Consider the following 25,502-nt stretch of genomic DNA (forward strand, 5'->3'; position numbering starts at 1 on the left):
GAAAGTCAGGGTGGAACCCTCAAAGTCTACGCGGAAAATCCAAAAGCTTGTTTGGTCAGCAACAGAAGTTGAAGACCGGGGCGCTAAGCTCTTTTTGGAGGCCCTTTCGACGCGTCGACGCGTCACCACCAAGTCAATGGATCGCAGCAGACGTGTTGTTGGCAGACATGCGAGTTCGAGATGGTCCAGAATTTGGGTGAGGACCGAGGAGGGAGAGCCATTCCAGGCTTATCACTGCAACAACCCGAGGAGAAAGCGACTGGCAGTGGTAATGGTCTGCACCCGTCGCCAACTGTCTGGAGACTGTGCAATGTTGGTAGACAAGAGAAGAGTCTCGAGATGATCTCTAACGCTTTGATCCGTCGATGGAAGTTATTGCACGGCAAATCGGGGGCATTCTGAGGAGGACTTTTTTTTCTTCAATTCAATTGTGCGCCGAAAATATTTATCACTCTCGAAGGAGGACTACGTTAGGGTTGCATTTTAAGTAAGTACCATACATATTGGATCCCAAAAGCGAGCGAGATTTAACAGCCGTTCATCAACCATAACAAAAACGACAGAGCTTCTGGATCCTACAATGGGCATACAGGTCTACCAAAGAGTAGAGTAACCGACCAACCTTCGAGGGTTTTTTGAAGGCGCAAAATTTCCTTGTTCGAGGGTAATGAAAGGTTTTGGGTTGAATATCGCTCCAACAACTCTCTAGCGAAGCTGGAACTAAGTGCTTTATTAGTTGCGCAGCGGTACCTATGACAGCTAGACCAGACTCGGAAGCGATGTACTTGCGTTGCTGGAGTTGGCTCAGAAGAGAAGATGGTCGCAAAAACGGAGGCACTATCGCTTGAGAGGCTGAGGGGTACGAGTTTCCTTTGCGCGAATATCAGAATCTTGCCTGGGATTTGCTGATCAAAGAAAATGCGGAAAGACGCGAGTTCATGCGGGAGGTTTGTGTAGTGGCTTGTCTGCCGGAAAGACTGGCACGTTTTGCTGCATAAGCTTGACGATAGGTTCAGCCTACAATTTAGAAAGGATCCAGCAGATGTATTCGGAAACAGTAAACAAGATGCAATGTTGCGTTTGAGGAATCGAGTTATGTCGCTGACTTGATTGACAACATTCTGTATTCTCCCACAAGAATGGACTGAAGAGCGTATTGTTACATGTGCTTGACTCGCATTTCGCACTTCCAAGTGTTTGAGGCTGTCGCAAAGCTGTAAGGTCCGTCGCTCTTGATTGGAGGGGAGGGGATGAATCAGCCGTGACAGTGCGTGACCTTTTTGCTTTGCTGCTCCTACGCTGTACTACCTCCCTAGAATCTCTCTTTCCTTTAATTCATGTGCGCTCATCCTTCTAGCCTCATTCTCAGCTACTCACGCGTTTTTAACTAGCATGACCTCTCCCGCGCACCGCTCAGTCAATCCTTCCGAAGTCGGATGGCAATTCGTTCCTCAATATTACACCTTTGTTAACAAACAACCCGACCGTTTGCACCAATTCTACACTAAAAAGTCCACCTTTATGCATGGTACTGAGGGCGACGACGGTAAACCTTGTCTCGGGCAACAGGTGAGTGAGGGCGTATGACGCGTCGTTGTTGGTTTGGCTGACATACGACAGGAAATCCACCAAAAGATCACCGCAATTGGGTTCCAGGACTGCAAAGTGTTCATCCACTCTGTTGACGCGCAGTCATCTGCGGATGGGGGCATTATCATCCAGGTCATCGGTGAAATGTCGAATCGCTCTGACCCATGGCGAAAATTCGTGCAGACTTTTTTCCTGGCTGAGCAGCCCAACGGCTACTTTGTCCTCAACGATATCTTCCGGTTCCTGAAGGAGGAGACTGTTGATGACGAAGCGAGCGACGTTGCTGACGCTGAGCCCGTTGCAGTCGTCGAGACCATCACTGTCGCTATTCCGGAGCCACCCCGTGAGCCGACTCCTCCGCCACCACCGCCACCGGTGCCAGAGCGCGAGCCGACTCCTCCCCCTCCTGTAGAAGAAGAGCCTGAACCAATTCCTGAGCCGCCTCCAAAGGTTGCAACACCCGAACCGCCCGCGCCAGTTCAACAACAAGCGCCCACAACTCCACAACCAAACGGCGTTCATACTCCACCTGTTGCAACTCCCTCCCCAGCCCCAGTTCAAGCTGCACCGCCACCAGCGACGACTGCACCAGTTGCGCCTGCCCCCGTTGCTGCCCCGCCTCAGCCAAAAACATGGGCCAACTTGGCAGCTGCCAACTCAAAGAAATGGGGTGCTGCAGTCGCTCAAGACTCGCGTGGTACTACCGAAGTCGCCTCATCAGCGCCAACTCCGCCAGTACAACAATCGCCAGCACCCCCTCCCCAACAGCGTCATGCTCCTCCGCCTGCCCCTCAAGGCCAGCATCCCAACTACACTGCTGCAATGAGTATCACAACAGCTGCCTGCTTTGTCAAGGGCGTCGTCGATCCCATTTCCAACACGCTACTCACAAACCATCTCTCCAATCAGTTTGGCCCGTTGAAAGAAGTCGACGTAGTCCGCAGCAAGGCCTGTGCCTTTTTGGAGTTCACGACAGTCGATGCGGCTCGACGTGCCATTGTAGCTTCACTGCCGCCATCCCAGGGCGGTGAAGGTGGTGTCTGGATTGACTGTGGCGAAGGCGGAAACTTGAGGTAGCTTTCAATTGTCTTGTTTCCATTTTTTGCTGATTTGCTTTTTCGTAGGATCTCGGTTGAGACGCGAAAAGAGCGAAACGAGCGACCTGTCAGTCGGCCCCGGGGTGGTGGACCTATGGGTGAAGGACGTGGTGCTGGAGAGGGCCGTGGTCGTGGTGGTTCCGACTTCCGAGGGCGTGGACGCGGTGCAGGCCGGGGTGTTGGCCAGCCCACAAATAAATAACCGTCTTTGTTGGGTTGCGTTGTGTGATGAACAAGCAGTGTCGCGGGTGGGGAGGCTGGGATCATTTATGGTATGTACAGCACCAAAAAATACGCAACGTATGCTTTCACAAAAAACTTGATTTCTTCATCTCTTTCGCCGTACAAATTGCTTGTTTTCCCCTTCTTTTTGCTGCTGCTATCGCTACCCCTTGCTCTCCTTGAACTTCTGCACATCTGTTCATGATCATGACTAATACATTTGTCTCTCTCTACAACCCTTGGATGGCCTTGCACACTTTCTTTGGGAGACAACTAAAAGCCAGGTAATCAGAATTTGGAATCCAAGCGACAAGATTGCCTTACATTCCATTGTCTGGATTGATATAGCAGCAGACAGCGTCTTTGTTGGCACCTACAAAACTGTCAGGTGGTATACCCAGAGCAAAAGAGACTCACAAGGTTGCTAGAGAAGTTTCAGTCGACGACGACAACTGTGAAGCAATGGTCAACGCACCGTGCCGATGATAGTTCCACCTAGTTCCAAGTGAGGAGACGAACAAGAGTCGTCTAAAAAAAGACTTACAAGTGCCGTAGAGAGGAACGCCGGCGTCGTCGCCAGTGCTCTGAGGAGCCGCGAGCACACCCGTAAGTAGGACGAGGAGAGAGAAGAGCTTGAAGGTGGTGGGGTTCATGGCGGCTAGGTTGGTTTGAAGCTGCATTTTAGGCGGGCTTTTATACACATAGTGTAGGCCTGTCCATATGAGGATAGACTAGCTCTCCGAAAACTTGCCGCGGCGAAACATCTAAAGTGAATACCTTCATTTTGCGCGGGGCAGCTGGGGTACCTTGGCTGATTCAATTCTAACTCAGGTAAAAGCGGGAGGTAGGCTTGGCATGGCGCTGGACTTCACGTAGAACGCGATGTTGACGGGAATTATGATTATTGCCAGGACCCTTTGGACGGCGGCGTCCAGTCCTGCAGTCTCGAGCAATTGTTTGTGTCACTGTCGCGGGTATTCGTCGCACACAGTGTCAGAGACGCGAGCCAGGAACGGGCTATATTCCGTGTTTTGGAAGCTGAGGTTGCTTGATACTGCATCGAGACAGAGACTTGAAACACTTGTCGGTGAATATTAATGTCGGGGTGAGCCACCAAGATGTACAGGTGGCTTTCGAGCACAGCTTCAGGCCAGGAACATGGTCCAGGATTTAGAGGGTTTACATTAAGCGTTGACATGGTTTATGGAAACCCGCTTGCCGTCTTTGAGTGACGCGAAATATTGCAAGTGATTGATCAGCTATGCAGTTGCTTGAAGAGAAAGCCTGGTTGTCGACATGGGAGGGAGGAAGGGAAGCAAGAAGCAGAAGAAGGAGAGAAGTTGTGGCTAACCGATCGTCATCGTTGCCTTTTTGGGATCATGTGCTGACGCCTATACCCAACCGCCACCACGATGAAATTTGCACGGTGTGTACTCTGTACCTGCTGCAACTAGGCTCTCATCGCGCTGAAAGATACCTCGAAGATGCACAAGTAAATATCATCTCACAGCGAAGTATGATGGCGAGTTGACTTTTTTTTTCCGCGTTTAGACGCCCGAATGGCAACGGGCCTATATGTATGTGGCAAGCCCCATCTCCGGAACTCGGATTCTTAATGAGCGCACTTGCAGCGACTACCGACTGCTCAAGAAGCGGATTACCGCCATTCGACGCGCGATGGCCTCCCAAGAGCAAACCATCTCCCCTATATCCTCACGAATCAACACGAACTTGACTGTCCCATCGCAAGTCTCGGTTGCGCAGACAGATATACCCAACTCGCCTCGCTCGAGTCTGTCCGTCGCCAAATCGACCGAAGGGCAGCAGCCTCCGACCAACTTGAACGACTCGCTTCCGGACTTCCCGGGAGAGTCGTCGCAACGCCGAGACCCATTTCACCGATCTACTACCATGCCTGCGTCGATTGGGTCCAGCGCGCGACGTACTGCTTCCTTCACACGAATGTTTTCGTCAAGCAACTCGAGGCTCTCTCGCAGGATCACTCTCCTCGGTAAGCCGTGCCCAATATCCGGCCATTCACTCACTCACCAATGTGTATAGTCGGTGGCCAAAAGCCACATCCATACTCGGATCTCCCGCTTCGTGAACTCTTGCCCCTCCTATCGCCCCTCGAACTGGCCTTCTTTACGACCCTTGATGCCGAAGTCGAAAAGATCGAAAAATTCTATGTAGCCCGTGAACATGACATGAAACTTCTTACGAATCTGCTGGAGCAACAGCTTGCCGAACTGGATGAGCATCGAAAACTGTTCAATGTATGGGCATATTGCTGTCTTGTAACTCGTCTAACTGTAGACAAAGGCTGCCCACTCTGTTGGCGCTTGGTCAACAGCTCTTAACGCAAACGCTCTACTCAAACTAAAAACGCGACTTCAGGACGGCGTCGCGGAAACGGCATCTTCCAAGGACAAGGGGAAGGGTGTTTACAACGGCAGCTCCAAAGCAGCCGAAACTCCCGCGTTCTCAACAAGCAATTTGTCCCTACCAGAGCAAACGACAGCTACTGGAGCGCACACGCCAGGAACGGCGCAGCTACATCCGAGCGACTTTCATGATGCAAAGCATAAACTGAGAAAAGCCGTTATGGAACATTACCGTGGTCTTGAAATGCTCCAGAATTATCGCGTATGTTGGCCGTTCTCACTGTTTTTCCTACTGATACGAGCTGCCAGATTTTGAACCTGACCGGTATTCGCAAGGCTCTGAAGAAATTCCAGAAAATAACAAAGGTATATTTACGTTGAACGCGTAGCTCGGTCAGGTAACGCCTTCTAGATCTCGGCTCAGAAAGCGTACAATAGTGAAAAGGCGACTTCCTTCACAAGTGAATCCAACAATGACTTACGATTCATTCTGTTTAGGTGGAAAAGACAACGTTTGCTTCAGCGGAGGAGAACTTGAAGGTAATGATGGACAAGATGGAAGCCATGTATGCGATACGGTTCAGTAAGTGGCTATCAACGGAGTAATCTGTGTTTAATTCGCCTTCATAGCTCACGGAGACAAGAAAAAGGCGTTGGAAAGGTTCCTTATTCCTCTACGGTCACGTTCCCTGGTCTCAATCATATTGATCTAGGCTGCGACTTGGCCCGATGCATAAGAGCCACCATGTCAGCACGTTTTGGTCTGGGCTTTTGGTCGGACTTGCTCTTCCTGCATTAGCGTCTGGGTTATATTACAGTCGGTCCTTTTTGTCGATGTCACTGATGGGCTGACTTTATTTTAGGCTATCAACAAGCCACGCGGGACGCCATACCGGGCTGGGATGCTCTCCTATTAGTCTACGCGACATTTCTTATACCTGTCGTGTTCTCTTTTTTGGTGGGCATTAATGTGCTTATTTGGTCCAATACACGAATTAACTACGTGTTCATCTTCGGTACACATGTGCATTCTGCGTTTTTATGCTCATTATAATCAGAATTCGACCTGCGGACCCGAATGGATCATCGCGAATATTTCGAGGTAATCATCTCATATCACGTGTGCGCGTTTTGATTTTTTTAGATACCCAGTCTACTGTTTGCAGCACTTTGTGGTGCATTTTGGCTCTCATTTGCTCAAATCGGTGCGCCGTCCGTAGACCCGACAATATGGCCGCTTGTCTGGCTCGGTTTCGCTGGTGTCATAATGTTGGACCCGCTTCCACTCATCTTCAAACCGTCAAGATGGTGGTTTCTTCGGTCTCTCGGTAAACTGATGACATCTGGGACACGGCCAGTAGAGGTGAGGCTGTCCTTCATCCATCATTAGCTGCTTTCTCACTTGCGGTAGTTCGCGGATTTCTGGATGGGGTATTGTTTATTTTAGTCTTCTGGCTTGTCACTCATTTCTTGGCAGCGATCAGTTTTGCAGTCTCGTCTTCTCCCTCTCGAACCTCTACCTTGTGGGCTGTCTGTATGATGACGGCTTCAATAGTCACTGGCGACAATGTGGAGCGACATCGCGTCTTTGGCCTCTATCCTTCTTCCTCGCCATCCTCCCGTTCTTGATTCGATTTGTACAAAGCATCAAACGTTACGCGGACTCGGGAGTGGGTACTCACTTGGTGAATGCTGGGAAATATTTCAGCGGTATAATCGCATACCTGTGCTACTTCTTATGGAGGCATCGGGGCGGATATGGCGCCACTTTTATGACTTGGTGTCTCTTTCAGACGCTTTATTCCATCTACGCGGGCTCATGGGCGGGTAATCATTCTTCCACTTCGAAAGTTGGCTGATGTCGCTCAGGACCTGTTCATGGATTGGTCGATCTTCAAGTTGCATGAGAATTACCCGCTTCTGCGAAAGGAGCTGTTATATTCCAGCCATGTCTACGTGAGTACAATTTGCTTATGATGTCTTTCAAGTCCTGATCATTAAAGGTTTACTACTTTGCTATTGTACTGTTCAAATTGTTGTTCCCGAGAGCACAACTAACGGCCTTTACCCAGATCTCAAATACCCTGTTAAGATTCGTTTGGGTGATCTATATACCCAATAGAGGTTTGGATATGACGCTAAGGTCGTTTATCGCCGCTTGCTGTGAGATGCTGAGACGTTGGCAATGGAATTTCTGTACGCCTAACTCCCTCTTTGTTTCATGTTGAATTAAAACTACGCAGATCGACTGGTAAGAAGCACACAGTGGCTCACTACAGCGTGTTTATCCTGTGTCTAGGAAAACGAGCAGCTCGGTAACAGGGACCAGTACCGTGCAACACGCGAAGTGCCTTTGCCCTATTCGCTGGACGAGCGGCGTGCTGAGAGGGATGATGAGTTTGAGAGAAAAATGTCGCCCAGGTGGCTGCCCCAACGTGGTTTGAGTTTGCGGCGGCAACGAGGTGCGATAGAAGTTTAGGTGTAGATACCCTTCGTCGCGCCTGCTTTACAGCTTTTTTGCTCCCCTCCTCATTGTTGTAAAGCTTCAAGTCTGTTGCAATGATTTCATTCATTTCCGGGTTTCCACGCTTGTGATCCGTTTAGACTTCGTCTTGACCTTGAACGTGCAAGCCACCACCTCCATAAAACTAATGAATTCCGCTGGAGATGCGAGCAGCAAAGCCCCAACCGCAACTGCGCCCATTGAATCTTTCGCGTCTGCGTCCCTACCGACGCCGACCGAACTGTTTTCTTTTCTGTGATCGTGGAGTCTAAGATGAAGTTTACCAGGTCCGCCCTCCCTTCTAAGCGGTCAGAAACATCTCTGATGTTGATGAAGATACCTTGAAGACACTCAGGTGTGTGCCCAGTGCTACTCACGCGACCAAGAATTGACGCGTCATATCCAGATTCCAGAGTGGAAGCGAGCTTATATGTGTGCATTTCCCTCTATTTCTCCCTGAATTTTTGTGCGAATGACCTTGTACTAAAGTGACTACCGACTGTTTAAAGAACGACTGCGTGCTATCCGGCAAGCCATGCATGATGGCGCGCTTTATCCCGTCGACTCGTATTCGAACTCGCAGCTGGGTCATCACGGCGCTGCGTCCATGCTCTCTGTGATAAAATCAGAGTCTGGAGAGAATTCGTCGGAGGAGAGTTTCTCGATGAACATGCCGATGGAGACGAGCAGGCGTGACCTCGCTTTTCAAGCTGCTCCGAATCCACCTCGACTGCGTTTGGACGTCAGTGGCCCCAGTATCCGTCCACCCCTTGCAGATCGGCGTCCATCTTTCCATCGAACTCTTACTTCACAGAGTAACCCGCCACCTCCGAGCCCAGGCGGCATCGGGAATGCCTCGCGAAACCCCCGTATCGTATTACCCCAGCTTGGTATGTCCTCACTCTACTTGTGTAACTGTGTTAATCTCATTTTTTGGGGGTAGTTGTCCGTCAACCGACGAATCGATCTCATTTGGTGCCTCCCAGCCCCGGAGGGGAGACTGTAACAACTGGTGGTCGCCTGGCACGAATCAATTCCAACCACTGCAAGTTTCGCCCATTCCAGTTATTCACCGCTAATAAATATATCGAGTAGTGTCCCGTCAATGGACCAATACCTCACAAGCGCGGCCGCCACCGAGCCCAGGCGCACCCCTCAGCCCCACGAGTCGGATCTTCAAAAATGTCTCGAATATGAGTGAGTTTCATACCTTCGAATGACGCCAGGCAGGTATTTACAGCCTGTCAATAGTTGATCCCTTACGAAGACATCCTTATGCCCAACTTTCTATGCACCAACTTGTGCCTTTATTGTCCCCACATGAACTATCTTTCTTTATCGCGCTGGATGAGCAGGTCTTCAAGGTCGAAACCTTCTATCAAGATCGGCAAAAAATCATGAAAACCAGGAACCAAGAGCTGGAGCTCCAACTCCGCGAGCTGAACGAGCATCGGAGGCGTTTCGATGTGATTTTTTTTCAGGGTTTTTCTTATGATCGTACTAATGTTCATTTTAGGCAGCTAATTCCGAGCCCTCCCCCGGGTGGAGGAAAATGTTAAACCCGCTCAGCTCACGAATACGTGCGCTGGTCAACTTGACGTCGAAACCAGCGGCGAATACGGCCGAAATAAACTCGACAGACAGCAAGCCGCATGGTGAATTCGTCGAAGGGGTGCATTTCGATGAGCGCCTCGATCCAGAAAAGTATCTTGCGGCCAAACGAAAACTGAAAAAGGCAGTCATGGAGCATTACCGGTGTGCTTCGCGTTCAAGCTGTTGCACTTTGGCCTGGTCTTACGATTGATAGGGCTCTGGGAATGCTGAACAATTATCGAGTAAGACGGATTTGGTCCGTTTACTATCTGGCTCTGACGCATTAGTGTAGATTTTGAACATCTATGCTACCCAAAGGGTTCTAGCCAAATTTGAAAAGACGACCAAGGTCAGTGTGCTAATTCACTGGCTCCACCTTTCGCCGCTAACCAAACGAAGATTCCCGCTCAACGAGCATACATGGAAGAAAAGGCGACCAGTACTCATTTCTGGTGGAATCAGGAGCTAATTAATCCACATCCTAGGTTGAACCAACCGTTTTTTATTCTGACGATACTTTGCGGGTCATGATGGAGGAGTTGCAACACATATATGCTGTCACCTTTGAACGCGGAAGCACGCAAAAAGCTTTTCAGCGTTTGCGCGCTGGAATTCAGTACAAATCGCACCACAACAGCACATTTTGCAGTGGGATTGCGATCGGATCAGCTCTCGCCGCGTTCGGATCAGGCGTTGCATACGCCTCACAAAAATCTACGCGAGACAGCATCCCGGGATGGGATGGCTTGTTGTTTATATTTGGCGTCTTTCTCGTTCCAGTTCTCTTTGCTCTCCTCATTGGCTTCAATCTTTTGGTAAGCTATATATCACGTGGTCGTGTCTTGTATTGCTAACGTGTCAAGGCATGGTCTCGAAACCGCATAAATTATACTTTCATATTTGAGCTAGATCTGCGCACTCGATTAGACCACCGCGAGTACTGGCAGGTTTGTGGTAGTCGTTCTCGGGCGTTTGTGGATTGACCAAATTATCACAGCTCCCCAGTGTGCTTCTGGCTGGCCTTTCTTATGCATTTTGGTTGTCGTTTTCGCGAACCGGAGCCCCAATGATATCACCAACACTATGGCCGGCCATATGGCTAGGATGTACGGCTGCTCTTCTCATCGACCCGTTTCCGTTGCTCTTCAAATCGTCTCGTTACTGGTTGATCAAGAACACTGCCAAGTTGCTACGTTCTGGTCTTCGTCGCGTCGAGGTGAGGGTCCCTATTGTTATATTTCTCCGTTTCTGACGTCATTGCCATTAGTTCACCGACTTCTGGCTGGGGTAACTATGCTAATTTTTGACCCTCCCATGCGCTGACAACGACGTATTCAGGGACCAATTCTGCAGCCTTGTTTTTCCACTTTCGAATATCCCCCTCGTCGTCTGCGTCTACTCGCACGGTCTGGACTCGGATTGGAGAAAATGCGGCAACTCGTCAAATCTGTGGCCGCTCAATTTCGTCCTCGCGATCCTTCCTTTTCTCGTGCGATTCGTTCAAAGTGTCAAGCGTTATGCGGACTCCAAAGTCCATACGCATCTCATCAACGCTGGAAAATATGGAGCGGGTTGTGTGGCGCAGTTCTGTTATATTCTTTGGAGGCATCATGGCAGTCACTACGACGCCACGTTTGCTATGTGGATTATCACGAACACATTTGCGACATCATATGCATTGGCCTGGGTTCGCTTTTCTCGCCTGATGTTACCAAGTGCTCAGTTTAAACCAGGATTTCTTGATGGACTGGTCGGTTTTGCGGCTACATGTGCGACACAAACTGCTTCGGCAAGACCTTATTTACACGCACACGTCGGTGAGTATCCACCAAGTTCTGTGACATCTTCTGGACAAACATTGGCAGTTGTACTATGTAGCAATAGTAAGACTTTGTCTTTTCGTGGGAGCGGTAACTGATCACAACAATAGGTCCTCAACACGCTTCTCCGCTTTCTCTGGATTCTCTACATCCCCGCCGGAGGCCCTGACGCCATGCTGCGGTCATTTATTGTCGGCGTGCTTGAAATAGGTCAGTTGAATTTGCAAAGACGGTCCGCATATCACTCGATCTTTATTCATTGCATTTACTAGTTCGCCGCTGGCAGTGGAATTTCTGTGAGCTTTCCATGCGGCCATGCTCCACCGACTGTACACTGACTTGAGTGCATTGGCAGATCGACTCGAGAATGAGCAAATCGGTAATGCTGATCAGTACCGGGCGACCCGAGAGGTGCCGCTGCCATATGCGACGCGAAGGGATGTGGAGGAAGACGATGAAGGGTCGGAAATTGACACCAAGGATGCATAACCAATGTCGACAACACACTGTACTACCTACTTCATTGAACTTAATAACTGGTCCAACTCGCGAGCAATCAAAGAGTTGGGGCACTTTTGGCGGATCGCTCTGTGAAAGAAGCAAATGAGAACGAGGAAAAGGGTGAGAATAAACTGACTCCAGCTTAGCCTTGTCCCCCCGCTCTTTACACTCCTTCCCTGCTAGTCGCCAGTCTCCGCATTCAACATACAGATCTGCACGTTTTGGCGAATCACATCGGCCCACAAACGGTATTGCTTCCTTCGGATGACCCGCGTCCACGAGCGCACGAACAAATGGCTCATAGCCAATCGGACTGCGTTTCGACTTGGCGAAGGCGTCTAGACCATCAAAGTCGCCGACCGCTACCAGCGCCTGCATCTTGACATACCAGAATCTGTCATCACACACGTGAGCGGGGACAGCGCCAGAAAAGAAGAGAACTCACCGCTTGTCGGGCACCTTAAAGTCCGTTTTGATCTTATCAGCCCGCTTGGCGAGGTTGTTGGTGACACAGGCCCGGATTGTTTCGTTGATGCTCAACCCAAAGAACGCGACCTTGCCGTCAGCCTCCTTCTCGAGCTGTTGTTGCAGCGCGAGTAGCCGCGCACTTTCATCCATCATCTAGAGTCACGCTATATAAAAATTCCGGAGTTGCAGGTAGCTCGTACCTTGGATTCAAAATTCCGATCCTTGTCCTCGGAAAAGAACTTCTGAGCTGCGCGTACCGCGTCAATCTTTGCTGTAGGATCCTAAGAAGCGTTCAGAAGTGTTTCAAACCGACAGCAGGAAAATATAGTACCTGCATGGTCGCTGCTTCGTCCAGCGATAGGACAGCGCTTTCTACACGCCTATCATCCGAGTAGAAAAAGTCACGCAACATCGTCCTATTTTGTTCGCGCGCATAAACCTGAAGCAGTCTACTTGCAGGTGCTAGTTGCGAGCCGCCGTCTTCGATGAGCCGGAAGAAAGTGCCCAGCGGGAGACGCTTGTGGAGATGCAGGAGAACATGATATACTAGCCAACAATCTGAGCATCCGCTACTATTACAAATTAAAGCCTCACCTAAATCAGTGTCTCCACTATCGACAGCTTTGATGAGAGCAAGTCGATCCTCCTTCATACTCAGAAGAAGCGGAACTTGGTCTGACGCCCTGGGCTCGTGATCCAACAACTAAACAACCCAGCTGATTAGAAAGTCAAAAATAAGAAGCAGCATACCTTGGTAGCAAGGCCCCCTCGACCAACTTCCCAAGCCCGCTTCGCGATCTCGGCGTAGGAAACATCGCCACCGCCCAGTTGTTCAAACTTCTCGACAATCATTCTGCAAACCTCCTCATCACCGCTACCAAGGTCCCCATCCCCGCCAGTGCCAGTCGCCGAAGGCCGCGAACGCATGATCTTAGCAGAAGCCCAATGTCTAAGGACTGCGTGAGGTTTCATGGACAAGTACGTGGATATTCGGAGCGCGAGAAGGTGCATGTTTCTTGCTGTGAGTCGAGTAATTAGATGTGACGGAGACGCATAGATGTATCTGAAGCAACCGAGTTGAGTTGGTCGACAATGGCAATTGCAGGAAATGCTTACTGTAGATATGTGAGAGGAATCCCTATCTCGAAGAATCGCACAGCATTCAGCACTTTCAGAGTCTGTCCCATGTTAATAAAGTCGGTGGGATTGTGAAGATCGAGAAAGCCTCGACCGAATTTGGCAGCGTTGAGAAGCCGCCGTTGCCAATAGGGCTCCCATTCCTGACCAGCAGCTTCGATGCATTCGTCAACTGCTGAGGCGAGCTCTGGACGGATACTCCGGATATTCTCGTCAGCTTTGGGAGACCGTTGCGAGAAGCTTTCCCATGCGTCGTAAAGAATGGCTGAAGCAGAAGTCGATCCAGGTCGGAATATGGACGTAGAAGCAGCTAAGAAGAAATTAGTACGCAAACAATGCAGATGGAATAAACTTACACGGGACTTTTTGAATCAAGTCGCAGACTTCAGGCCCAATGACACGAACGCCGTCAGGTTCAGTAACAGCAAAAGTGGGTCCGGTATAGTAGTATCTACGAATTGATGTTAGTGTTGTGCTGGGGCTGTGAAGAATGAGCTGACCTACTCGAGGGTATCTCCAAATGGTCCAACAACCACAACCATATTGTCCCAAGTAACCAAGATCGCGTCAATGCCACACCACTCAACCTGACGGACAGGACCTTGGGCCCCGACCACATCCTTTGTCTTGAACTCGGCCAGCGTGCGCTGGAAATCGGTTGAGATAACAAGCAGTGTTCCGTTGAAGTTCAGCAAGGCAAGGGATTTGCCGTTGGGAGCGGGAGATATATGTGTAAAAGGACCATGGGAAAGGCGCTGGTCTACGCTTTCGAGGTTATCGACGCTGAAGATTGTGGAGTCGACAGAAAGCAGGACTTCGACGTGTCGGGAAATGTTCAAGTCGGGAGGTATGACAGCCCAAGAATTGGGTGGTTGTGAGAGACCTAGTTGAGTTTTGGTATCATAAAAATGCAAAGACTCGACGGATACTCACCAGGGTTAGCCAGAGTCAGAGGACGAGCTCCCTCCCAACCCTTGACCTCCAACAACATTAACGAGCCAGTCAGCGCAACAAGTCCGTTATCGTGAATCCGCGCGTCAATGACACCCATCTCTCCAGCTTCGCTGCCCAGTGAGTATTGCTGGTAGTCGCCTTGTAGGTCGTACAATCGGTATATGCCCTCTTCATTGAGAATTGCAAGTCGCTCGTCCGCCGTCCAGCCGAAACGTATGATTTTTCCTTGGTCCCACTAAAGTACTATTAAAATGGCGCGTTCTTTTCAAGGAGAATAGAGGAATATCCACAGTGAAGAGTAATAATCCATCGCCGGCAGGGGAGTATATTTGGACTTGTGCTTTCGTGCTGATAGGTCCCGTCCGGCCAAGCGCCACGAGCTTCGTATGGTCGCGCATGAGTGCTGTAAAGCCGTTGGTGAACTCTCTGCGGGGCACGCATTGAGATGAATCACCTATAGGACCACCATAGCGGCATCCGGCCACGATGTAGTCACTGAGGTTGGGCAGCTTGCCGGGAATCGCGTAGAGTTGCTGTCGTTTATAGAACGTCTTCCCGTCCGGCATTATCTGCCATCTTGACGAGGGTCGTTCCATCGACGACGGCGCAAGTGAGGGAGTGGGAGCAAACAATTCCGGTCACGAACTTCCAGAAAAGGCAATTCCCGTAGAGTCAAATAATGCAAAATGTATTCCGGGTTGAAGACTAAATCTAAATGCGTATGCGAACTATACAAATGATACAGGCTGTAGTAGTCAAAGCAATAATAATACCAAACGAGTGCGTGTGACGATGAGCAGTGGACGAGAACGAATGTGGTGACTAGCAGCGATGGTGATTTTATTAGATTATCCGCAGAGGGACGCGCCCGCGTAGTTCCTCCTGGCCGAAGAGAACAGAAACGTCCATATAATACTTGACGGAAACGCTTGCCCAGTCTATGCTGGGGAGCATTTCACGATCAAGTGGAATTTTGGACTTATATAAGCCGTCAGGGAGTGCCTGATGGGCGTGCAGTGACGGGTGCTTTTCAGGCCCATGTTGATGTCGTGGGCGTTTGGGGAACCCAATGGAAATGCCGTTATAGATCGTCTGAGTAGTGGTGAAGGCGGTTTGGGTTGGGAGGCGCGGGAGTGGTTTGTCCTTTTCACTATCTTCCGTAGAGCGAGCTGACCATGGTGATTGGCGGGAGCGGACTCGACGAAGCAATCTGGAGCCTTGATGGAACGAGGAGGAGTCTGAGGACGACTCTTCGCTTTGTGGGGTCTGTGGCGGAGTGATGGGCAACACTGCAGGCTCTGTGATGGTTATTTGAGAGAAGACGGTGATAGAAATGGTCGCGTCGGCGGCAATTTCGCGAGCAAGTGGCGAAGATCGTGGCGTCGTGGTGAAAACGACAAAGAATGGAATAGAGGCAGCGCGAGAGAAAGTGACAGACGTCGGTAATGTAACCTGGATTTTTCTCAGAACAGATCAAAGACCACAACTCAATGATACTCACAGCACAACGGAAAGTGGTGGGCCTATCAGATTTGAGCGGCATCTCTAACCAAGAGGTCGAGTTGTCAGGCTTGACATCAACCGAGTGGAAGTCGGTGTCTTGATGCATGATAATTGGGACATCGAGACTGCAAAAGCACCAGTCAGAAGAAAACACGCTTTCAGCAACTAGATGACGCACAATGAAGGGTTTTCGGTGATGTCCGATGACTCCCAAAGAGCGGAAAGTTTATAGACAACCTCGAATGGCGCACTTTTAGGATCCGAGTAGGAAAAGGTGGGCGGCATCTCTTCCCCTGATCGTTGACTCCGTGGAAGATCGAACGAGAACCCATGAACGCGTGGCTCAAGTACCATCGATTTGATACTGGACCCACTTGGCCTTCGTTTCAGGACGAAGACATCACGGAACGCAGAACGCGGCGAATTGTCAGACGAAGAGATTTGGATGACTTTTGAGGAAGAGAAAAAGACATGTCGTTTCTTCTCAGGGCACGACTCATAAGATGGAGTATTGTTTTCCGTTTTCTCTGTCGAGTTGTACGTGAACGCGCCTTCGATCTTTTTATATAATCAACACAACCGCAGTGGGGGGCGACGGACTGCACATACCGTCAATATTAGCCGTCCAGACTGGCAGCTGGGGTCCAAAATGACTTTCCCCCCAACGACGTCGTGATCACCAAAGACCGGAAGAGTGTGGTTGGTGCTCCAGGGACTCGAGACCACCTTTACACTCGGCGAGTAGACCAAAAGCTCCATTTGCAGAGAACTGCGTCATCCGAGTCAAATTCGCGAAGCAGGCAAACCATAAATATAACCAACCGGTAACTGGAGACATGAGAATACGAGGGAGTGGTGGGGGTCGGGAGACTCGGCATGCTCGACGGAGGGAAAGCATCGCTGAGCGCGCGAACCCGCGTACTGCGAACACTCCGTAGACTGCTTGGAGGCGCCATGGGAAGGGAAGGGAAGGTTGTCGCTTAGAGTGCGTCCACAATATAAGTACCGGCGGAAACGTTGACTGGTTATCCAAAGGGGAAGTGGATAGAAGTCATCAGAAGCCGTTATGCTAAAAGAAGCTGACGGAGGGCGCGGTACCAACATCTTGGTTTGTTGCTCTCATGGTCTTCCCTGACAACAGTTGGCCCGGAGGTATTATTTTACCCAATCACATTGACGCTGCCAGTGATTATCAGTCAAAACAATCAAAAAGTGTCCACCGTGCAGAGCACAGGTTGAGGTTGAGGTCGAGGGTAAAATGGACAGCCTGAATCCCTCGTATTTTCCAGGCCAAGACGCGCTATCGACAATGGTGATCCAACGTGAGGAATAGAAGCTCTATTTTGAGTTTCAAGCAGCATGTTGTCGAGTGAAAGACGTATTCCAAGAGGTACGTTCAGCAAAGTATTCTCACCACCCAAGATGCAATTTTTTTCCTACTTACTCCAGTCACCATCAAGCATCCTGAAACTAACTGTAAGTTTGCAAGCGACGGCAAGGAAGAGCACCACTATTCAAGTTAGACACAAGTGGGATTCAGAGTGCTGGATTTTATTGGTCCGCTCATGTTTACAGAGTCTCTTGACCAGGAAACACACCTTGACCCTAGGCAAGTAAGGGTTTTTGGTACTGCGCAGCGTCTTCAGGCACAGAGGCAAATATATCTGATCATGATCGCCGTGTTTGTCGACGTCGAACCTATAGCCAGCGGTGACCCAAATTCGACTAAAAGTAATACCCGGCCCGTTACTCCTCGGCCCCCCTGTGGCCCCCAGCTTTATTAGACATTCGCAGCATATCAAGCGCTTGGGGTTGGAGTGGGGAAAAAGAAGATCTTGTGGCCACAAGGGCAAGCCTTCAGCAGTGACGTCGATAGCGTCGGAAATGAGCGAGGAAATATGAATGCGCGGTGTCTGCACCGGGAACTTGATGACGACTTGGCAACCGATTGAGGAGAACATATAAATGCATGTTATCCCGCGTGCTGTCTTCCACATGGATAGCTTTCGGCCAGACCCACAGCAGGCAGGCATATCTCAGGGCATTGGAAACGGTGCTGCCCAACTTGAACGAGCTCGAAAGAGAGGTGGAGAGGATCCACGTGCACGTGCAACGATTGGCTGACGTCAATTACGTACACAATACCAACTCTCGCGATGACCTTCAAAGTCGTGATAACTGGCGAGTGCCCGCAACTGGCTTCTTCTAAGGGTCCTTACTACGTCCACCACTTCAGGCGCGTCAGGAGTCCTTGGATCTGCCATCCGCAACGCTTTCAAGGGCCAAGCTCAAGTTCTAGCGCTTTCCTTCACCCGATCAGGCAATGGCCTCACGCAGCTTGATCTCTTGGACCAAAACAAGCTCGAATCCACGCTGAGAGACTTCAAGTCAGACTGTGAGGTCAACATTACCTGACCACCACCTTGAACTTAGCATATTTTGCAGGGGTCATTCATTGTGCGGCAGAGCGGAGACCCGATGTCGCTGAGAAGGACCCAGACGGCACCCAAAAGGTGCTGTTGAGCATTTGTTATTGAACCTCAACTAAAAGACAACACAGCTCAATGCTGATGTTCCCTTGCACCTTGCCCAACTCGCGAAATCATTGGATTTCACGCTCATCTATATTTCAACAGGTAATACCTCATCTATCCCCGAACGAGACTAATCAGCACAGATTATGTCTTCGACGGCACCTCCCCACCATACGCTCCCGATGCCAGCCCCAACCCACTCCAACTCTACGGCCGCACGAAGCGTGACGGAGAGCTGAGCATTCTCAGTGTCCAAGGCGCCGCTGCCGCCATCCTTCGCGTACCTGTTCTGTTGGCTTTTGTCGCGACGATGCTTGCTCTCTCTCACTCTAATCCAGATATGGCCCAGCGCCGAACAACTCAGACTCGGCTGTGAACATTCTAGTCGACGTTGTCAAAGATCAGTCAGGGAAGACATACAAGATGGACCACTACGCCACCCGCTACCCGACTAACGTCGTCGATATTGCCAATTTCCTCGTCCGCTTGTCTGGTAAACTCAATGGTTTCTGCTTGATGTGTTCTGAGCCAAGTTCATCGCAGCTTCAAAGACACCGATACCCACGATTCTCCACTACTCGGGCGATGAGCCCTTTACAAAATACGAGATGTGTCTCATTTTTGCGAAAATCCTCTCGCTTCCACACGAGCACATCATTCCAGATGCTGCACCACCTACTGGGGCTGGTGCAACAACCCGTCCACGAGATTGCCGCCTTGGCACCAAAGAAACCGACGATCTAGCACTGGATGGCGGTCTGGGGTTGGGGCTATTCGAGGAATGGTGGACGGGGTATTTGCAAAAGCAGTGAATTGTGTATTAGGAATTAGATGTAATGTACTTTTAGTTATCCTTGTCTAGACCTTTTGCTTTTGAGCTACTCGGTCAATGGCTTTCTGAATCTCAGCGACGCCATCCTCTAGCCCTATAGCCTTGGCTTGCTTCATTGCTGCCGACAAGAAGTCGTGTGCTTGTTTACCATCCCCAGCCATCTATATTATCAGTTATATTGGACCCTACGAGATGACGGTCAAGCATACCTCACGCAGCATGCCCGCATTTATCAGCGTAACTGCGAGGGCAGTCTCACATGTCCCGTCGGTAGGAGAGCCTTTTGCTTGATCCTGGGCGAGCTTGAGAATATTCAGCGATCGCGCTGTCCATGTTTCGGCAGCGGTGAGCCCTTCTTGAGTTGGTTGGGCTGTTATGACGAGTTGCGCGATAGTGTTCATCATACGCGCCCCGTTGCACAGGTCATTTCGGGGTACAGAAGCACCTCCGTTGGCTACAAGAAGCGTTGCGGCCTGAAGATAAAGCGGCATGGCATACCTGTCGTCAGGGTTCATCTGTGCCATCACAATGAGTAGCTTGAAGACTTACTGTGGCTTTCCGTGCTTCGAATAGAACTCCCCCAGCTTGACTAACGGCACGCATATATCGGTTTTAGACATGCCTTCTGGCAGCTGGAGCGTCGCGAAGTCAACAGATTCAGCTTCCTTGCCAGTGGATTGTCGCTGCGCTTCCAGAGAAATTTTTAAAACCTCCTGGACGGGCCACACTCGCACCCGTTCTTCTTCTTCCTTGCTCACAACGAGCTTTCCGCCTTCTTCGCTTTGTGACTGTTCGACCAGCCAGCCCAGCTTCAACGCGATTCCAACACCCCGCATCCGCTCTTGCGTGTTCAGTCCGTCCGCTTCGCGAAGCTTGTCGAGGGCTTCAGAATAGAGGGTATATGCGCCGCTTATGTCTCCAGTTTCCTCGAGTTCTCCAGCCAGGTCGATTGCTATCCCAGTAAGCTTGAAATAAGGGTCAGGCGGCTGGAAAGACGATATTGGTAGAGTGCGTGCAATCGCCCATGCTCTTTCAATGTCATCAGCAAGAGGAAAGAATTCAGCCAAGTAACAATATGCACTCACTCCCGTTTGTGCGCAATGCTCCCTTCAGAGTCCCCTGCATTCTTTGCTGCGATGCCACGCTTCAACGGCAGCCTGACCTCCTCGGGAAACATGTTGCGCCATGAATCGTAGGCGTCGAAACTGGTGACGGAACAAAAGACGCGCGTTAGAACAATGCGAACAGCCTAGGTTGAGGAACAAGCAGACCCTGCGTATGCAAGGCACCCTACGCCTACGGCGCCGAGACTGTATATAGCTGCTTTGGCCCATGGACTTTCACCTCTTGTTGAGATGGAAGGAGAGGCATAAGAACGTCGCAGGATTGGCGTGGTGACTCGGGGGATGTTGATTAGGGCATTTCGTGAGACAATTAGTCGTGAATTCCGTAGGAGCCTGGCACTCATTGAGGAACGTTGGCCACTGGTTGGCGGAAGAAAAACTTCGTCACCCGAGGGATGACGTCAGCAAGTGCATTTCTTCCTCACAGCCCAAAATCACTTCCAGGCTTCTTTACTCAAGCTTGCACGATTAAATCTCCCCTCCTACAACACCAAAAATGAGCTACACCTCTCCTGCTCCTCTCAATTGGCCTCTGGTGTCTCAAGATGAACATTTTGAGTCTGCGACAGGAGCTACGGAACCGTAGTTCAACACTCAACCACAAGCTCGGCGGCCAACCATGCAACTTAGCAGCTCCTCCATTCGTCGTGCTCGCCACAGATACGCAATCTCCGTCGCATACCGCCTGCTCGCCCTCCTGGTTCTGGCGTATTTTCCACAACAAGAACTCAACTGGATGATGGGGCTCAAGCTGCTTTGCGCACTGTGTCTAGTACCTCCCGGTGCTGGCGAAACAGAAATGCGATTCATGTACCCCTTCATCACATGTGCACTGGTCAGCAGTCATATTGGTCAGCCTACCGTTTCTATCCCGCCCACAACGTTGCTCATCTTACTGGAGTCGCTGCATGGGACTACGCGCTGCGCATGGAGGACGGCCACGTAGATCTCACCTTGATGGCAACATATACCATTCCGTTCGCCATCTGCAGTCTCATTGTTGCCCTCACTACTTGTCATGAACTCGCGGACTTGGGTCCATTGGGAAGACTCTTCATGCGCATCCGTGGCCGAAACTCGTGCGAGATGGTTCGTTTCACACCTCTGCAACCACAGCGTCTGATGCTCAACAGACATGCGATAACAAGGGCCAGTGCGAACCGTGGCAGGCGACCGACTTGCTGCAAGAGAAAACCGAGAAATTTGCTGTTTGACGCTGTGAATGTAGTCATTCTTGGTAACAACAAACTTGAATACACCGCTACGATAAGGTTGCGTAGACGTATCTAATAACGTAGACGTGAAGGGGATAGACTATAAGCCGCCAGCCAGCCGGGAAATGTATTTTATGCCATCTATGTCGGAGCGCTAACTCCCGAGTCCGTTCATATCCTAACTGAAGAAGCACCTGCACAAAACTTTACTTGCCGCCTGTTGTCTTGAAGAGCACGAGCCCAGCCAAAGCAATGGAATATCCTGAGTGCAGTTGAGAAACTAACCAACGCAAACAGCGGAACCATACCGAAAATCTGCAGTGGGGTTATTACGGCGCTGAAGATAATAACCGAGCCACTGATGAGAAGAATATCCTGCAATAGGTTAATTGGTGGCGTTACTTTTAGGGGGGTAAACGAACCTTTAGCACCCCTGCGAGTGTCAAGACCAAGCCACTCGTAACGCCGACCAGAAAGACGGCCGCTACGTTCAGGAAGAACGCGATGAAGGCATTGCTGAGGAGTATCAGCGGGCCAAGACGTGCCAGTTGGTAGAACGGTGCCAGGCCCTCCGTGAATGGGAGGAAGAGCAGATTGATAAGGGCGCAAATGGGGGCATAGTAGTGCAGCGAAACTAGAGGGTCCATCTTCATCCCGTGGAGGAGAATTTCGATCATGACGAGACGCGAAGCCTCAAAGACAACCGCCGCCGCCTGGATAATAAACCCGAGCAGGTTGAACTTGAGTTCACCGGTCGACGTGAGGGCGACACCGAAGGAAATCATGAAAACAATAACCCCAAGTTTCCTGTTGGGCTCGGAGATGCGGAAGATCCAAGAGATAATGAGGACCGCGACTGCATTGAATGCCTAGACCAAAAAGCTTGAATAAGCAGCCGATGGTCGCGACCACGTTGGCGTACCTTGAGCATTTGTATGTAGGAGATGCTGAGATATAGGTAGGCCGAGTTGCTTAGTATCAGACTGCCGCTGAAAAGCAAGCCAATTGGGAGAATTGAGCGGAGGAACATGTCCTTGTTCATGTTGATGTCTTTCGTCCCATCTAGCAGGTGGGTCGTTCGTTGTAACACACGCGTCCCAATCGCCTTCGATAAGTCAGTGGGTGGAGAATACGGTTGGAAAATGAACGCACGGAGAAAGTGAGATGCCACGTTACGAGAAATACAGGAAACTTGAAGTCAAGGACGTTGTACAGGTGGTTGTTGTAGAGGATAACTGAGACGGAGAAAGCCATCCATATCGGAATTATGACGAACGCGGGGATTTTGGGCTTGGCTTTGGCTGAAGATGAAGGGGCAGAGACTGGTGTGGGCAATGAGGCGTCTGCACTGTCCTCGTCTGTGTCTTTGACAGAGGTCAATGGGACGGACTCGATCTTATCGTCTTCTGAAGAGGGCATGGCGAGGGTGTTAAAGCTGCGAGCGAGTCAGCCACAATGAAAGAGAGCAAAAAACAGTGCAGACAGCGACGATGTTATGAACGGAAGCAAGTAACCGTGATTGACTTATGTAAGCCGCAGTTCTTCTGTTCCATCTTCACGCTTTGAGCGTCGAATTCAGACAACTTGGATGCGAATAATGCGATTATTCTCGCTCTAAAACCGGCTAGACAACTCAGGATCGCTGTCGGCCATACATCGACCCGACGCTAGTTACAACTCCAAGCTTGAACTGTCAATGAACTAAACTAACCCGGTGTTGAATTAAACTCAGCTTTGCACGAATAAAAATCAGTAAAAGCCGTTGAGACGCGCTATGCCCACTCTTCCCCCAATAGACCTGCTCTAAAAAGAAGAAATCCCACCCTCAGCGTAATTGGCATTGACATCGGCACGCCGCCTCTTCAAGTTGTCGCGCAATTTTACGGTTCTTGACTCGAGACCAACACCATGGCCGTATCATCTGCTCTTCCAGCTAATATGGGCATCGAGGTCGACCAGGCATTCGGACCTTCTCCTCCACAAACGCCGGCAACGCAAGAGGCCAGCCTGAGCGTGTCGGATCATCGGTATTCACATCCTTGGAGAGCACGCCTCAATCTATGCGCAATATACTTCACTATGTTCCTTGCTGGTGCGTTCTTCTTCTTCATCGGATTGTGGCTCTGCCTAACAATGCCAGGCTGGAACGATGGTTTGTTTGCAAGCTCGCACGGTTATCTGGTCCGAACGTGAGATAGGCTCGAGTGGACCTTTGATTCCACGAATGCAGACTGTTTACAATGTAGGCAACGCCCCTAATTGCTCATCATTGATATTGAAGCTACTCAGGTTGGATTTTTGCTTGTCTCCCTCACTTTTGTTGTTGCCTGTGTTGTCAGTGTGTTTACCTTGTCCCACCTGGTGCTTGCCGTCGTGGATTTTTTCAACTTGTACTAGGGTTTTATCTCTGGTGCTCTTTTCAACCTCAACTGGGGAGTCAAGATAGGCTTCGGGCGAATGATTGTTCTGGGTCTCTACTTCACTACATGTTCTGGTTGTTCGTCGTCACTCAACAGACGTATGTAGGCGCCCTTTGTCAGGTTGTCGCCTATTCGATTCAAGCTCCTGCACCACCCTTCCCTCTCTTCATTCTATCTTTCGGCATAAATGGCTTTGGAAACGCGGTTCAAGTTGAGCTTACAGCTGCGCCGAATATTTCGACTGAATCGATTGGTTAGAATGCACAGACTAACACGTACGTGGCGAGCTTGGGCAAAAACTCGGAACTCTACATGGGCATGCTGCATGCTAGCTATGGTGCGCCATGCGTAAGCCTTCCTTTCAGTTTTCACATACATTTGTTTCGACTAGGTGCCGGCGCGTTGTCCTCTCCTCTGATTGCAACCCAGTTTGTGTCCAGTTCACATTGGTCATTCCACTACCTTGTCTCGCTTGGGTTGGCCATCTTGAACATCACGATTCTCGCCACAAGGTTCAAGTTTCGCAATCTCGAAGGTTTATTCAAACATCCATATATAACGTATGGGTAATGACCATATCTATTCTATAGACTGTCTCCGGCTTGTTGGAGAGCAGCCTCAAGAAGACGCATCCGCAACCAGCGAGAGGAGCAACTTTGGACAAGTCCTTTCTCTGCGAGCAGTACATCTCTTGGCTTTCTTCACTCTTGTTTATGTTGGTGTTGAAGTGACCATTGGCGGTCAGTCATTCAAACCAACCGTAGTTCCCAGCTCACCGAAATTGCTTGGTAGGATGGATTACCACCTATATGATTGATGTTCGTGGGGGTGGCCATAGCGCAGGCTACGTGTCATCTGGATTTTTCGCGGGTTGGTACTCCCTCTTGATTCGCTATGAATGTCTTCTAAAAGAGCAAACAGGCCTTATGATTGGCCGTGTCGCGTTACTCTGGCTAAACAAGGCAGTGAGCCGGTTGAAACACACACCCAAGTATCACTCACTCTTCTCAGCTCGGAGAATACTACGTTCTCTACCTGTATACAGCACTCATTATCGGGTACAGGTTGTGAAATTTGTCAGCTCCTGATGCTAATAAGTAATCCCAGGCTCGAGCTTGTTGTCTGGCTTGTTCCTTCCCTTATTGGAGGTGCCATCGCAGTTGCACTCGTGGGGATGTTCCTCGGGCCGGTCTACCCTATCCTGATGAACAGAACCGCGCGTCTCGTACCGAGACGGCTTCTCTCCGGGTCTATTGGATGGATTGCTGGCTTTGGCCAGGCAGGAAGCGCGATGATTCCCTTCATTACCGGCGCAATTGCGAGTAAAGCAGGAATCAAAGCACTACAGCCTCTGTGAGTTCGTTGACCAACATGAGCGATCATTGACTTGGTCGCAGAATCATTAGCTTGATGGCGTGTTTTCCGCTCTTATGGGCACTTGTCCCTCGTTCCCCGCGTCGTATCGACTAGAGGACTGAGATTTGTAGCTAGCCACCTAAACAAACCGGATTGCAAAGGAATATAAAAAGGAAACGCAAATAGTTTAATTTTACAGCTTCTTCTGTCTTGTTGGTCACGGGCTCCGCCTTCTCAGTGGATTTTGTCC

At 50.2% G+C, this 25,502-nt stretch overlaps 10 protein-coding genes across 10 annotated transcripts; 6 read left to right on the top strand and 4 right to left on the bottom strand.

Moving 5' to 3' along the window:
- Positions 1 to 1,392: 1,392 nt before the first annotated feature.
- On the top strand, positions 1,393 to 2,889 carry MIND_00138300 (putative G3BP-like protein; the record flags this gene model as incomplete). Its single annotated transcript, XM_037358312.1, has 3 exons — positions 1,393 to 1,569; positions 1,621 to 2,663; positions 2,715 to 2,889. The coding sequence occupies 3 exons, from the start codon at positions 1,393 to 1,395 to the stop codon at positions 2,887 to 2,889; spliced, it is 1,395 nt and encodes a 464-aa protein (XP_037226222.1).
- Positions 2,890 to 4,321: 1,432 nt separating this feature from the next.
- Positions 4,322 to 7,772, top strand: MIND_00138400 (Signal transduction protein; the record flags this gene model as incomplete). Its single annotated transcript, XM_037358313.1, has 21 exons — positions 4,322 to 4,335; positions 4,383 to 4,401; positions 4,461 to 4,486; positions 4,541 to 4,920; positions 4,971 to 5,185; positions 5,232 to 5,555; positions 5,603 to 5,659; positions 5,706 to 5,738; positions 5,792 to 5,876; positions 5,924 to 5,954; positions 6,007 to 6,110; positions 6,157 to 6,309; positions 6,352 to 6,395; positions 6,438 to 6,656; positions 6,705 to 6,724; positions 6,771 to 7,116; positions 7,163 to 7,249; positions 7,297 to 7,314; positions 7,366 to 7,489; positions 7,537 to 7,544; positions 7,593 to 7,772. The coding sequence occupies 21 exons, from the start codon at positions 4,322 to 4,324 to the stop codon at positions 7,770 to 7,772; spliced, it is 2,487 nt and encodes an 828-aa protein (XP_037226223.1).
- A 297-nt stretch (positions 7,773 to 8,069) lies between these two features.
- MIND_00138500 (Signal transduction protein) lies at positions 8,070 to 11,698 on the top strand (the record flags this gene model as incomplete). The annotated part of the gene is made up of 20 exons (XM_037358314.1): positions 8,070 to 8,083; positions 8,133 to 8,151; positions 8,203 to 8,228; positions 8,286 to 8,686; positions 8,740 to 8,845; positions 8,892 to 8,993; positions 9,037 to 9,262; positions 9,313 to 9,551; positions 9,604 to 9,631; positions 9,682 to 9,828; positions 9,875 to 10,204; positions 10,253 to 10,336; positions 10,387 to 10,605; positions 10,657 to 10,676; positions 10,728 to 11,076; positions 11,123 to 11,206; positions 11,255 to 11,272; positions 11,320 to 11,419; positions 11,482 to 11,505; positions 11,565 to 11,698. The coding sequence occupies 20 exons, from the start codon at positions 8,070 to 8,072 to the stop codon at positions 11,696 to 11,698; spliced, it is 2,670 nt and encodes an 889-aa protein (XP_037226224.1).
- Positions 11,699 to 11,724: 26 nt separating this feature from the next.
- MIND_00138600 (putative vacuolar protein sorting-associated protein 16-like protein) lies at positions 11,725 to 14,865 on the bottom strand (the record flags this gene model as incomplete). Its single annotated transcript, XM_037358315.1, has 12 exons — positions 11,725 to 11,797; positions 11,847 to 12,104; positions 12,156 to 12,331; positions 12,379 to 12,459; positions 12,510 to 12,724; positions 12,773 to 12,881; positions 12,929 to 13,241; positions 13,295 to 13,625; positions 13,672 to 13,766; positions 13,820 to 14,198; positions 14,249 to 14,504; positions 14,560 to 14,865. 12 exons carry the CDS (start codon positions 14,863 to 14,865, stop codon positions 11,725 to 11,727), a joined length of 2,592 nt encoding a protein of 863 aa, XP_037226225.1.
- Positions 14,866 to 15,112: 247 nt separating this feature from the next.
- On the bottom strand, positions 15,113 to 16,728 carry MIND_00138700 (uncharacterized protein; the record flags this gene model as incomplete). Its single annotated transcript, XM_037358316.1, has 5 exons — positions 15,113 to 15,721; positions 15,771 to 15,897; positions 15,951 to 16,330; positions 16,382 to 16,541; positions 16,595 to 16,728. The coding sequence occupies 5 exons, from the start codon at positions 16,726 to 16,728 to the stop codon at positions 15,113 to 15,115; spliced, it is 1,410 nt and encodes a 469-aa protein (XP_037226226.1).
- Positions 16,729 to 17,916: 1,188 nt separating this feature from the next.
- Positions 17,917 to 19,118, top strand: MIND_00138800 (RmlD-sub-bind domain-containing protein; the record flags this gene model as incomplete). Its single annotated transcript, XM_037358317.1, has 7 exons — positions 17,917 to 17,953; positions 18,009 to 18,167; positions 18,218 to 18,285; positions 18,333 to 18,408; positions 18,450 to 18,597; positions 18,645 to 18,799; positions 18,850 to 19,118. Exons 1-7 carry the CDS (start codon positions 17,929 to 17,931, stop codon positions 19,116 to 19,118), a joined length of 900 nt encoding a protein of 299 aa, XP_037226227.1. The 5' UTR covers positions 17,917 to 17,928.
- Positions 19,119 to 19,164: 46 nt separating this feature from the next.
- Positions 19,165 to 20,645, bottom strand: MIND_00138900 (uncharacterized protein; the record flags this gene model as incomplete). The annotated part of the gene is made up of 5 exons (XM_037358318.1): positions 20,410 to 20,645; positions 20,224 to 20,343; positions 19,688 to 20,167; positions 19,348 to 19,636; positions 19,165 to 19,299 (listed from the first exon to the last, which is right to left on the bottom strand). Exons 1-5 carry the CDS (start codon positions 20,604 to 20,606, stop codon positions 19,165 to 19,167), a joined length of 1,221 nt encoding a protein of 406 aa, XP_037226228.1. The 5' UTR covers positions 20,607 to 20,645.
- A 236-nt stretch (positions 20,646 to 20,881) lies between these two features.
- On the top strand, positions 20,882 to 21,476 carry MIND_00139000 (uncharacterized protein; the record flags this gene model as incomplete). Its single annotated transcript, XM_037358319.1, has 3 exons — positions 20,882 to 21,113; positions 21,164 to 21,351; positions 21,396 to 21,476. 3 exons carry the CDS (start codon positions 20,882 to 20,884, stop codon positions 21,474 to 21,476), a joined length of 501 nt encoding a protein of 166 aa, XP_037226229.1.
- Positions 21,477 to 21,617: 141 nt separating this feature from the next.
- MIND_00139100 (TPT domain-containing protein) lies at positions 21,618 to 23,323 on the bottom strand (the record flags this gene model as incomplete). Its single annotated transcript, XM_037358320.1, has 8 exons — positions 21,618 to 21,630; positions 21,687 to 21,738; positions 21,785 to 21,851; positions 21,899 to 22,345; positions 22,399 to 22,581; positions 22,629 to 22,911; positions 22,960 to 22,999; positions 23,275 to 23,323. The coding sequence occupies 8 exons, from the start codon at positions 23,321 to 23,323 to the stop codon at positions 21,618 to 21,620; spliced, it is 1,134 nt and encodes a 377-aa protein (XP_037226230.1).
- Positions 23,324 to 23,384: 61 nt separating this feature from the next.
- MIND_00139200 (MFS domain-containing protein) lies at positions 23,385 to 25,366 on the top strand (the record flags this gene model as incomplete). Its single annotated transcript, XM_037358321.1, has 14 exons — positions 23,385 to 23,568; positions 23,617 to 23,628; positions 23,675 to 23,718; positions 23,766 to 23,810; positions 23,874 to 23,964; positions 24,003 to 24,106; positions 24,155 to 24,233; positions 24,288 to 24,431; positions 24,487 to 24,636; positions 24,689 to 24,766; positions 24,818 to 24,861; positions 24,908 to 24,954; positions 25,004 to 25,249; positions 25,294 to 25,366. 14 exons carry the CDS (start codon positions 23,385 to 23,387, stop codon positions 25,364 to 25,366), a joined length of 1,341 nt encoding a protein of 446 aa, XP_037226231.1.
- Between the last annotated feature and the right edge of the window lie 136 nt (positions 25,367 to 25,502).

This window comes from Mycena indigotica, assembly GCF_014461135.1.
Source record: "Mycena indigotica strain 171206Taipei chromosome Unknown Mind.scaff0001, whole genome shotgun sequence".
NCBI classification, from domain to species: domain Eukaryota; kingdom Fungi; phylum Basidiomycota; class Agaricomycetes; order Agaricales; family Mycenaceae; genus Mycena; species Mycena indigotica.